Below are 13,753 nucleotides of genomic sequence, written 5' to 3' on the forward strand. Positions count from 1 at the left end.
TCAGCAGTTCGAAACTACCAGCCGCTCTGTGGGAGAAAGATGAGGCTTTCTGCTCCCGTAAAGATTTACAGCCTTGGAAACCCTGTTCACGGTCGCTATGGGTCAGAACCGACTGGAAGACACTTAACAAAAACAACAAGGAGTCTTGGTGTGGCACTGTGGGATAAAGCACTGGACCGCAAGGTTGGTTTGAACTGCAAAGTTGGCAGTTCAAACTCATCAGCTGCTCCTTGGAAACCTTATATGTGTCAGTATGAGTTGGATTCAACTCAGTAGCACTTAACAACAACAGTCAGGTCTTTGGAGTACTGGTGTGGAGATGTAGGATGAGCACTGGACAGCTAACTATAGACTTAACTGCAAGGTTGGTGGTTCAGACCCACCAGTCACTCCTCAGAAACGCTGTATGGGTTTGCTCTGAGTTAGAACCGACTCAATGACACATAACAACAACAAACAGGTCTTTAATTATTCTCCATAGTTTTCCACCTGGTGAAATGTAATGTCAACAATAACATAGTGTGAGCAAGCATGCAAAATGGCTGCCTATCCCTCCTATTAAATTGATCAATTCCAATCCATATCTAGTTCAGAAATCTGGCAAAGAGCTCAGAAGGAAAAGCAAGCGTACTGACACATCTGGAATTTGGGGGAGCTGGAGATTGTCTGATGTGCTGAACTAACCTAAAGGCCTGCTGGGGGTGAGGGAGACATACTTATAGGACGAGAATAAATGGCTTTTATTGACTTCTAAGCACACTCCATAGCCAATGCTTCATTCCTATGAACTATTTGGGGATGGTTCTTAGTTATTTTGTGATTTCCATGAAATTAGCTCAATGGTTTTCCAGAATTTGGTTCATCTGAGGAATTTGAATGGCTGCAGTTTTAGAGTTTGGGTTCAAAGAGAATTAGACGTGGGCATAGACTATGATTGGCATCACATAACTCGGTACAGCAGCCATCACTTTCTCCCTCCCCTAAAGTGAGAATAAGCGAGGAACAAGATAAGGTGATCAGAAAATGGTATTTACATTTTTCTAAGAAAAATCTGGCTGATCACTCAGTTTTCTCTGCCTGTGAGCTGTCTTTTCTTGTCATCTCATTCCATGAACTGGAAAGATTTCTGTAGTTTGGAGAGTGGCTGCCGAGACACACAGGCACGAGTGAGTCTTGCACTGTGGCTGGAGAGAAGCAGGGATGGGCATGGAACAAGCATTGTCTAATCACAGAGAGAGTCACACAGACTATCTTCGGCTACAGCAACGCACTACATACAACCTGTTGTCTCTCACCCTCAATTAAATATTTGTTATTCCTGATTACACTGTCTTTCAAAATAAATGTTAGAATCATATGTCTTATAAATTATTCTTCAATGCAAGTGAAAGATACTATAGAACTTTAGCAGAATGAAATGCACTTTGCCTGTGGATTAAAACAAGGTTTTTAGTCTTGACCCTCTTCTCTGTGGTAACTTAACAAAATGATGAAAAACCTTCTTGTCTTTCTACAGAATACAGTACAATCCATAGTCCATCAACACCCATTAAAGACTCAGATTCTGATCGATTACGTCGAGGTTCAGATGGAAAATCACGTGGACGCGGACGAAGAAACAATAACCCCTCACCTCCTCCTGATTCTGATCTTGAGGTATGTTATTGTCAATGCCCCAGGTCAATAGCAGGATGTCTTATCAGCTCAATTGCTTTACATGCCTCCTATGTAAGTGTTAGTCATGGTGTGGCACTGTGGGTTAATGCAAAGTTGGTTTGAACTTCAAGGTCAGCGGTTCAAGCTCATCAGCCTGCTCCTTGGAAACCCTATGCAGAGTCGCTGAGTCAGAACTGACTTGAAGGCAGTTGACGACAACAACAACTTGTAAATGGGGGAGTCCTGGTGTGCTGCTGAGAGATTATGCACTGGTTGGTTTGAACCTCAAGGCTGGTGGTTCAAACTCACCAGCCGCTCCTCATAAACCCTATACAGGGTCCCTGTGAGTCAGAACCATGCTTAATAACACTTCCCAACAACAACAGATGTATATGGGAGTGATCAAGATATTCACATGCTTTTATGACTACTTTGCCTTTCATATTAACTACATTAATTAATTAGGTAAATCATTCCATAATTAATGTATTAATATTAATACATTTTTTTCCTTCAAACATTGTATGGTAGAGCAGTATTTATTATCTTTCATTTGAATTATATTGTAAAGCATTGGTTAATCTCCTAAGAAATATACAGCAAATTATGTAATTCTGCTTGTACAAAATTCTCATCCTACTCTATGTAATTGCCATTTCAATTAAGTAAGTGTAGTACTAAAACTGCTTAATAAAATACACCTTGAAATTGAAGACACAAACTTGTGTATATTGAGAAAGAAAACCCTGAAATGTTCTAAACTGAAATGGTAATCACTTTATGAGACATGTTTTGGTGGAGTTCAAAAGCAGAGGGGATTAAATAAGACCTTAAAGAGTGGTAAATTTCATACCTTTGAATCCACTGCAATTAGCTTTCTGCTTTTTGTCAAAGTGAAATCTGATGGTGAAAAACATGATTATGTTGGCTGAAACAGTGACTTTTTCTCCCAGTGGAATCTCTGTGCATGAGTAGGTACTGGTGAGAATGAAGGAAGAAAGCCGGGTGGAGAGGCTTTCTGTGATGTCTCAAAGATCTTTTGGAAATGTTTTATTTTACATTTGATTCCAAGCGCTCAAAGAGTGTGGTTAAGAGCATGTATGATATGATGTATTTGAGTTAGTCAATATTGATAATGTGAAAGTTGAACAAAACTGGCAGAAGTAACATACGCTTTATCCATAAGGTGACAAGCCCAGTAGGGAATGAAGAGATGAAAGAAAATTTTAGTTTTTAATATGCAACATTTTAATATGTGGCCTCATTAGGGTAAAATTTAAGATTGTTCTCATACTTCTTAATGAATAGAAATCAAAGACGAAGGAAAGGTCAAGTTAATGATATTTAATTGATTGTTGCCTAACTCTACCTCAGAAGCTATGAACAGAAGAGTTACAAAATATTTTTATTTACCCAGAACTAAGATGATAATCTGCTGTAGAAGTAGAAAGCACATTATCTTTTTATCTGTATTGGTACGACAGGTCTCCTCTTCTGCCTCACCTGAGGTGTCACCTGGAAAAAAAAGATGGGAGACATGCTTCAAAAATGCTTATTTCTAAAAGCTGAACATTCATTTTTTAATTTGTCTCCCAGTTTTTAAAAAATTATAAATTGAGTGAAGATTTACAGAGCAGATCATCAGGTTTACATTCAACAAATCATACACTTTGTTTCATCTCAGTGATAGCAATCCCCTCCTTAAAACAGTCATCCCACTTCCTCCCTGTAGTTCTTACTTCTGTTCCATCCTCCTTCCCATCGCTTCTCAACTTTACCCTTAAGCAAATGCTGCCTTTTTGAGCTTGAATGATTGACCATTCCATGGTCTCCCATTTTAAGACTTCCTTTTGATGTTTGAAATTGAAATAACAGATTTCTTGATCAAGGTAGAGACTCATTGGTTTGGTTCTTTCTTTGCAGAGGGTATTCATCTGGGATTTGGACGAGACAATCATTGTTTTCCATTCCTTGCTTACCGGGTCTTATGCCAACAGATATGGGAGGGTGAGTACCAAGATGCATCCATTTTCAATTTCCTTAGCATGCATATGCATAGAACTGATTTTTTTGTGTCCAAAAATATTTAAGTTTTAAAGAATAAATTTAAAATATAAAAAGAAAAAGAAATTGATTTATTTGCATAATCATATATAATGTAATGCTTTATAATTAAATAGTGGTATCATAAAAGATTTTATAGTATAATTATATCAAATATATATGCATATGACAGAAATATGTTACATGAACAAAAGATTACTCTTAGTGCCTTAAAAATAAGAATATAAGTAAGAATAGATTATATACATGTATATCCCAAAGAATCAAAGAGTTTGAATGTTATTCTAGGGAAAAAAATATTAAAATATATAGGAGGCAAAGAAGAATGCTTTGTGTTGTACTTTATAATTAGTCCCTTTCCTTTTATTCTTTTAATTCCCTTAAAACACATACACTGGAACAAATAATTCACTTGGCATTGTCGTTAGTCATTAGCAGTATTGATATTTTGTTTTTAAAGGCACCTGTTATGAATGCCTTGAGAAGCCCCTTTGCTATCAGGGCTGAATTGATTTCAATAGCATGTAAGATTAAGCCTTGGAGTGACAGTAGGACCAATAAGTCCATGTTTAGAATTGTTACAATATTTGTCTTGTAAGGAGCTCTGGTAGTGTAGTGGTTATGAATTGGGCTGCGAGCCGCAAGGTCAGCAGTTCAAAACTACCAGCTGTTCTGCGGGAGAAAGATGAGGCTTTCTGCTCCCGTAAAGATTTACAGCCTCAGAAACCCTGTACAGGGTCACTACGCATTGGAACCGACTCCACAGCACATAACAACAACAACAGCAGACACAGAAAATGTTTACATTATAGATAAGGAATAATTTTGCAGACCAACTTCCTTGGATAGAACTTCAGTTTCATTGTGATAAATTTGGGTTTCCCAGAACCTTGGAAATTCTTTTGGTATATTGCTTAGCAGTTTCAGATACAGGTTTTTGAAATAAATAAGCAATGTACCAAAAATTATCATATTATTTAAAGTGGCTGTCTGTAATTTTTGGAATTAGACTATGAATATGGTGTTTGTATTTCTTTAATCTTTAAAGGAATGATATTGTACGTCTTAGGTGTTAGAAGTCATTGGTTTGGTGCCTTAGAAATGGAATTATTGTGTCTCACAGACTCAAGCAATGGATCACAAAAGTCCTGCTGTGGCACTGTAGGATAAGCACTGAGCTATTAACCAAAAGGTTTGCAGTTTAAACCCAGCTGCTCCTTGGAAACTCTATACGGAATCTTTATGAATCACAGCTGATGTGGGCGCTTAACAACAAGTGTTAACCTTGAGGCCCATGAAATGAGTATACTCTCATGACAAATTTAACAGAGCTTCCTTTTTTTCCCAATAAATATTGATTTCATTGAATATACTTTGAGTGCCTGCTATGTAGATGTAGTCTGGAGGAGAATGTAGGAGAATTGTCATTTGAACTTCATGGTCAAGCTATCTTCTGACCCTAAATATACACTGAGTCAAAAAGGGTGAAAAATGTACCCCTGTGCATCTGTCAGATCAGGAGCATCCCATTTGAATTTCTGTTCAGTGATATGATATCTGTAAAACACAGTATGCTCCATCTTATTGTTAAACAACACTGCGAGAAGTAGAAAGCAAGAAGCAAAAATGCAGGTTATAAAAAAGGTCACAAAACCAGTCATTCAAAGAAAGTTTCTATTATATGAACCACACATAGTAAGGATTCAATAAATATGAATGATGTTGTTTTTGTATTATTATTTCTAACAATTCTATCACTCCCCATATCTATTGAAGCTATAATAATAATAAAAATCAGCATCTAAATAAAAATTTACATCTACAGTTTCAGCATGTAGTTAGTGGGAAGCATCTTGAAGTGATCTCTTTAATGAAGCCATTATAATATCTCTACAACTAACTCCTAAAAGGAAGGCTGATTCTTCATACTCACTTGGAAGTTGCAAGAAGCACGAGTATGCAGAACAGCAGCCTAGGAAAAACGCCCAAGAAGGCTAAAGTCTTTGAAAACTCTCAGGAAGTGCCAGAATGTCTCACATTGTGATGAATCCAAATTGATGCTAAGAAAGTGTACCTTGATCAGTGCTTTGTTAGCCATTGAATGGGGACAAAGTGATGGACATCCAATGACCTACTGACCTTGTATCAATCTTTAACTACGTATTGTTGGTTTACACAATGGAATTCACACCTAACTTAGGAGCTCCTGGCTTCTTAAGGATTCTTCTCTTAGAGTCTTAACAATCTCTAAACTAAACAATTGGTAAACATTACAAATACCAGGAGTTGTTTCTATTTTAAAGTGCCAACCATTAGTATTTTCAGGCTTCACCAAATAGCTTCTTGAGTTTTCTTATTCTAGACATATGATAGAAAGTCTTATTGCATAGTTTCCAAAAGCCAAGTTTATATATTCTTTCGTATCTGATATATTTGAAGTAAGCCCTTCATTTATAAGTTAATTATTGTTGTTAAGTAGTGTTGAATCATTTCTAACTCTTAGTGACCCAGTTTCCTAGGCTATAAATCCTTGTGGGAGCAGAATGCCTCATCTTTCTCCCATAGAGAGGCTGATGGGTTCGAACCACTGACCTGGTGGTTAACAGACAATTGCTTATCACACAGAGCCACTGTGCTCCCATACGTTGATACAGATAGTGATTTTTCCATCTAGTCCCAGGTTGGTTTCAAATGAAGCCTCAGAAAATCCTACTTACAACCTGGTGGTTGGTTAGTTGATCTTTTAGGAAACAATGATAATAACAGCAACTACTCTTGAATACTGTAACTGTAGTTAGTACTATCCACATGAAAATATTGTATTGAGGGCGTTTTAATGTGTATGTAGCTGTGTGTGTGTATGTTTGTACCCATCAAAAATTTTGACTTGGAGAAGTAATCTGCAAGCACTACGTGTATTTTAGTATCTTGCTTTGGAAAATTTGACTCCTTTCACATTAGAATGTTGTTATGTGTTGTTTTGTTGGTTCCGACTCATAGTGATCCTGTATAGTGTTTCATAGGAATAGTTGGTGAGGGTCTTGCATTTCAAACCGACCTTGGGGTCTAGTGCTTTATCCAGCAGCACAACACTAGGACTCCACATTAGAATAGGAAATTAATTTTATGACTGCCTACCATTTTCCAATTCCTAAATGCTTTGTATACCTGGAAACATCATTTCAACAGTATAACAACTCATGAAAACAAGTAATACATTTCCCATTTTGCCGATAATAGAAGTTGGCCTATAATTTTACCATCATCACACAGTGGCAGTTTTTACACTGAGGTCTACCTAGCTTTAAAACCTATATTCTTGTTCCTTCCTGCTCTCCAGTCTGCTTTATTGCTTCATCTAAATCACGCTACAAATAAGCACTGGATATTTATTTACTTTTCCCACATGCTATTCTAAACATAAGGTCTGCAGTGCTGGTCAGAATAGCCAATATCTCTGTCCTCATACAGCTTCCAGTGTGATAATGGTACAGGCAAAATGAAAACAGGCTGATGTGCTTGCTGAGGGGGTGGGAACGAAAGCAATGCAGAAAGCATGGTGGAAGAAGGGCTTCCTAAGAATGACTTTGAACTTGAGAGCTGATTGGCCTGAAGGGAAACCAGTCATGAGACGATCAGGAGAAAGAGTGCTCTAAATAGAAGAAACATGTGTAGAGTCAGAAAATGATTTGGTATTTGAGTAACAAAGAAGCCAAAGTGGCTGAGCTTCGTTGATAGAGATGGAAAGTCAAAAGACTTTCAGTTATAGAAGGAGGACAGATTACAAAAAAGGCTCTTCCCAACTCTAGCCAAGAGGGTTAATCTCATTGTAGGTGCTATAGGAAGTCATGGGAGGAAGAAACAAGAGCTCATTTAGAGTTTTAGATGACTTTGGCTGCACTTGGAGCTCCTGGGTGGTACAGACAGTTAAACCTGCTCAGGTGTGAACAGAATGGTTATTGTTTGACTATACCCAGAAGCACCTTGGAAAAAAGATTTGACAATCTACTTTCCCCAAAAATCAGCCATTGAAAGTCCTATGGAGCACATTTGACATACACCATATGTCAGAGTTGGTTTTATGGCAACTGGTTTTTAAAATTGATTTTGCTGTGAATAGAGAATGAAATGTAAGGGCCCAACAGTGAAAGTGGGGAACCAAGACAGAAAGGTTTTAACAAAGATCCTACATAGTAGCAGTTCAGATTGAAGATACTGATTATATTATGGATTATGTTGAAGGTAGAGCCAACAGGACTTGGAAATTATGTAGATTGGTGGTTTTTGTTGTTAAGTGCTGTAGAGTTGGTTCTGATCCATAATGAACCTGTATAGGATTTCTGAGGAGCAACTGGTGAGCTAGAATGGCCAACCTTGTGGTTCAAATTGACTTTGCAGTCCAGGACATTAACCCATGGTGCCACAGGCAGCAAATATCAGAGAGAGGAGTGAAGGATGCCTTCCAGGTTTTTGCTTTTAGCAACTGGAAAAATAGTTCTTTTGTTTGCTGAAATGGAGAAGAATTCATTTGAAGGGAACATTGAAAGTTTGGTTTTAGACAAATTTGAGATGCCTGGTAGACGCCCACTAGGGCCAGGTAAGGAGGAAGCTGGATAATGAGCTTTGGCCAGAGTGGGAATACTCAGGGCTGGAGATGTCAGATTTAGCTTCACTGGGGCTTCTCAGACACTCTTTGTTTTATTTATTCCCCAACATTCCTTAGAGGGCAGTGAGAGCTCCCTGGTAAACTCTTCAACTTTCATGCAGAACACTTAGTTTCGATCCCTTCTCATTCACTATCCGTGGCTACTTGTGTGTTGCTAAGATGCTGAACAAGTTTCTGCATCATTTTCAGATTAAGATGAACTAGGAAGAAAGGCCCCAAAATAAAACACTCTGGATCACAATTATCCAATCCTGTTGTGCTTGGGGTTTCCATAAGTTAGGGGTCTGAGGTGTCAGGAGCTAACAATAATAACAAACATTTCTTGCTTTATTTGGATGCTTGTGGCCAGCCTCTTTTCTCATTGTTCAGAGGTATCACTTACAGGCAGGGTGACTTTTGAAGACATTGTTGAAGATGTTGAGTGATAACCTATCTCATATGGGGAAACTTACACAATGGTCTTTTAACTGGAGAACCGTAGTCTTGGGCAGGATTTACCCCCCAAATCTGATCATCATGCCATGTAAAAGTATATGATTCTGCAGGGATCCTTCTAAATTATAATCAAGCTGGTCAGAAGGTCTTGCATCTCTTTTCACTCCCTCAGGATGCTGGGAAGTATTTTATATTAAAGAAGTTCAGAGACAAACCTTCGTATTCTGAGCACAGATTTAGTGGTATTCTTGAGCATTGTCAAGAGGAGTACGAGGCTGTGTCTTACTCAACATGCTTATAAAGAAATGAGTGCCTCACAATGTGATAGCTGTTCAGTCTCTATGGGAACAGTTATTTGAGACATAGCTTAGTCATAGTAGCTTAGGGAACTCAATGAGTGGGCCATTCAGTACAGGGATACAGGATCTGGTTGATACAATGCAAAATTAGGGCATGTTACTGCAATATGCACACACAAAAGTTAGAGAATGTCCCACCTCCCATGTAATCCTAGCTGTGGGAAGCAGGCATATTGGGCGTTATAAGGAAGTGTTTTATAACAAAGATAGTAGCCCCCCCCCAAAAAAAAAGGGGTGCTAGGTACAGTACAGCCTTGGAGAGGAAGGAGAAAGGGCAGCATCTTAGGGGCTGCCTATGGCTGTTTCTGTGAATTATGATAATAATATCTGGCCAACTTTTATTTAAATAGTTGCTTTAAATGAAATCCAAATTTCCTAGTTTCACTGGAAAACAAACAAGTCTTTATTTTTTTCATTGACTAATCATTTTGAAATTGACAGTATAATCCATCGGCTAATGATCACAGTGGTAGCGGTGGTGGTTATGTGCCATGAAGTCAGTCCCAACTCATAGTGACCCTGTGTAGGGTGTCCAAGTTTTTTAATCTTAGTGGGTGCAGAAAAGCTCATCTTTTTCCTGTGGAGTGGCTGACAGACACAAACTGCAAACCTTGTAGTTCACAGTCCAGTGCTTAATGTATGGAATCACCGTGCTACCTAACTGAACTATGGTGGTGTTGATGGTGGTTTGCTGTAGAGTCAGTTCTGACTCATAATGACCCTGTATTGGGTTTCTGAAGCTGTAAAACTTCACTGATGCAAAAAGCCTCATCTCTCTCCCGTGGAATGGCTGTCCTTGAGGTTAGTTCCGTGGAACTGCTGTCCTTGAGGTTAGCAGCCCAACTCATAACCACTACATTAGCAGAGTACATGCTTCAAATTTATGTTTCAAGTAAGCATTATACTAATATTCCTCTTGTGGAAGAATTTCACCAAGTTACCTGTACTCAATAGCTTGATTGTTTCAATATTATCTTTTTATTGTTGGTTAATACCTGTGCCTTATAGAGATTGTACTGAAATGGATCTTGGCAATCTTCTACCACACATCTCATTTTACAACAACACACAAAAAAGTAATGCTTAAGACAACAGAAGGCTTAGAATTTTCAACTATAGGCCCTAATAAGAATATCTTGTGTACTATTTAATAATGCTCTGAAACTGCTGTTATTGGGCCTATTTTATGAGTGAAGAAATTGAGGTATAAGAGGGCTGTTATTGTTGGTGCTGTTAGGGACCATTAAATTGGTTCTGACTCATAGCAACCTTATCCACACAGAATGAGACACTGGCCGGTTCTGGGCCAACCTCACAATTGTTGCAACACTTGAGTCCATTGCTGCTGCCATGGTGCCAGTCCATCTTGTTGGGGGACTTCCTCTTCTTCACTCTCACTCCACTTTACCAAGCATGATGTCCTTCTCCAGGGACTGTTCCCTCCTGATAATTTGTCCGAAGTATGAAGAGACAAAGTCTTGCCATTCTGGCTTCTAAGGAGCATTCTGGCTGTACTTCCTCTAAAACATTTGTTTGATGTACTCAAATGATAACTTTTAATATTCGTCTCCAATACTAACAACTGAGAAATATTTAAGCATCATATCTGGCATAAAATAATTATACAATAGGTATTAGTTGCATATGAAGATAGTTGCAACTTTACTGTCAAAAAAAGGTTTGAATCTGGCAAAACAAGAAATGAATAGCAAGGTACTAGTGTCTTCAAATATATGAAGTACCAATACATGAGTACACCTTATCATATAATAAGAGCATAAATATTTGAATTCAAATAGATCTGAACTCAACTCCAGACTCTGCTCATATCTTTGGCCTTAAGCAGTTCATTTATGCTTACTAAACCTCAGTTTCCTCATCTGTAAAACCAGCTATATAATGGGGTTGTTTTGAGAATTGTTTCATTGAAAGAACCCAAAATGTGTCATATTAATAGTAACAATCCAGTAAAAAGAACCCAATAATGTATCACTTATGGAGTCCTGGTGTGATACTGTAGATAAGCACTGGATTGCTAACCTCAAAATTGGTGGCTCAAGCTCACCATTTGTTCTTTGGCAACCCTATGCAGTATTGCTATGAGTTGAAAACAACTTGATGGCACTGAATAATAAATGAATTTATAGCTGCTATATAAGTATTTGCTTAATAATGTACTGGACTTCTAAGAGGGCCTAGATTGTCATCATGAGTTTAGGTCAGATAGTGGGTATATTACTATAATCAGTTTATTGATGAAAGTCATTTGAAAGTAATCAGAGTGCCCTAGTTAGCCCTTAAATAATGCTTTTCTTACTGTTTTTAGAAGGCAACACTAACCTTCAAATCTTGTGAAGGATGATCCTCTTCCATGATGGTTGGTAAAGGTGCTAAACTTTTTAATATGACACCAAAACAGGAAGACACCGAAGTCTTCACGGGGTGAAGGCCTGGTTGCTCCTTAAAATGAGCTCTTTTGGCACCTCTAGCTGTGGTACTGGGGTGCTGTAAGATCACCCCTGGACTGCTAACCACAAGGTTGGTGGTTCAAACACACCAACCAATCCTTGGAAACTCTGTATAGGGTCACTGTGAGTCGTTGGTACTTACTAACAACAACAGTTGAGGGATCAGAAAATGTGACTTGATGGCACTTAACAAGAGCTCAGGGGTCGTCAAACTTACTTTAAAGAGTCAGATATTCATTATTTTAGACTTTGTGGGCCATGTATCTATTCCAACTATTCAACTCTGTTGTCGTGCAAAAGCAGCCAGAGAAAGTAAGAAAATGAATAAGTACGGCAGTGTTTTCATAAAATTTTATTTATAGTTTCCCAAATTTGAATTTTCTATAATTGTCCCCTGTCACCAAATATTCTTTTGATTTATAAAAATCTAAACTTGGGCTCTAACCCCAGAGGTGGGCAACCTAAGGCCTATGGACCAAATCAGGCCCTGGTCTGCTTTTGTAGAACCTTCAAGAAGAATATGTGCCTTTCTGCCTCTGCTGCCGCCATGGCACCTGTGGAAAACCTTTTGGCAAAGAGGCGCAAAAACAAAGAAGCTGGCTCTGAAGTTCACCCTTGACCATACCCGCCCTGTAGAAGATGGAATCATGGATGCTGCCAGTTTTCAGCAGCTTTGTCAAGAAAGAATCAAAATTAATGGGAAAGCTGGTCATCTTGGAGGAGGGGCTGTAACCATTGAAAGAAGCAAGAGCAAGATTACTATAACCTCCAACGTTCCTTTTTCCAAAAGATATTTGAAATATCTCACCAAAAAATACTTGAAGAAGAATATTCTATGTGATTGGTTGCGTGTAATTGCTAACAGCAAAGAAAGTTGTGAATTACGTTACTTCCAGATTAGCCAGGATGAAGAAGATGATGATTAAAAGTCACTTATCTGGAATATTTTGTATAAGTCTTTGAATGAAACTTGGGAACCCCCCCCAAAAAAAGGCTATGTGTAAGAGACTGTGTGTGATCTGCAAAGCTAGAAATATATACTACCTGTTCTTTTACAGAAAAAGATGCCAGTCCCTGCTCCAAATCATGCTGTGAGTTTTGCATTAATTCATTTTACCCCTACTGTCAGTGTACCTGGACAGTTAACTGACAGCCACATTGTGACAGACGAGACTGTAAACTCAATGCAACTATTGTCAATGTGCATCTGAGGCAGCAGTGAGTCCCAGTTGTTCCTGAGGGCAGATGAAACTGCTGTATTTTGTAGGCATAACTTGCGTTATTGGCTCAAACACAATAGAAATGTCTCTCGCATTTTAACAGTGTAGAATAGATGACCCAGGTCATTGGGGAGGTGTAGGGTTTGGTGGTGCAGGTCTCAGCTGTACCATTTTCATCAGGTTTCTGTAAACACTGTCATCACTCTTCTTCTGTGATGTTAATACCACTGCTCGGCTGTCAGTGTGTCTTACTGTGGTGGCTTGCATGTTGCTGTGATACTAGAAGCTATTCCAGGGGTATTTTAAATACCATCAGGGTCACACATGGTGGACAGGTTTCAGCTGAACTTCCAGGAGAAATGGACTACTTCCAAATATTTAGTCACTGAAAACCTAATGCATAACTGTCAGCACCTGATTATTGAATATTGAAACATGATGAAGAGCACCAGAATCTTGTCAGATACAGTGCCGGAAGATGAGTCCGTCAGGTTGGAAGACATTCAAAATATGACTGCGGAAGAGAGCTGCCTCTTCAAAGTTGAGCTGAATGGAGGAAAGCCTTCAGGGCCTTCAATTACTGATGGGCCACAACTCAAAAAGAAGAGAAACAGCTATAAACATTCACTAATAATCAGAACATGGAATGTACAAAGTATGAATGTAGGAAAATTGGAAATTGTAAAACATGAAATGAAACACATAAACATTGATATCCTAGGCATTAGTTTCATAGTCCATTTTCAGTGCCCTGAAATGGACTGGTATTGGCTATTTTGAATCTGACAATCACATGGTTTGTTATGCTAGAGATGACACATTGATGAGGAATTGTGTCGAATTCATCATCAAAAAAATAAACACACATCAAGATGTGTCTTGAAG

General features: G+C 38.4%; 1 protein-coding gene across 7 annotated transcripts in view; it reads left to right on the forward strand.

The window, feature by feature from the left end:
• EYA1 (eyes absent homolog 1 (Drosophila)) overlaps positions 1–13,753 on the forward strand; it is a 217,598-nt gene that overhangs the window by 112,233 nt on the left and 91,612 nt on the right. For 6 of the 7 annotated variants that reach the window (XM_006860020.1, XM_006860022.1, XM_006860023.1 and 3 more), the window contains 2 exons: positions 1,517–1,656; positions 3,580–3,663. In XM_006860020.1, coding sequence (XP_006860082.1) covers positions 1,517–1,656; positions 3,580–3,663 — 224 coding nt within the window. The remainder of the gene's footprint in view (positions 1–1,516; positions 1,657–3,579; positions 3,664–13,753) is intronic. The other variant, XM_006860025.1, reaches the window with a different exon arrangement.

This window comes from Chrysochloris asiatica, unplaced genomic scaffold (assembly GCF_000296735.1).
Source record: "Chrysochloris asiatica unplaced genomic scaffold, ChrAsi1.0 scaffold00036, whole genome shotgun sequence".
Lineage (NCBI taxonomy): Eukaryota > Metazoa > Chordata > Mammalia > Afrosoricida > Chrysochloridae > Chrysochloris > Chrysochloris asiatica.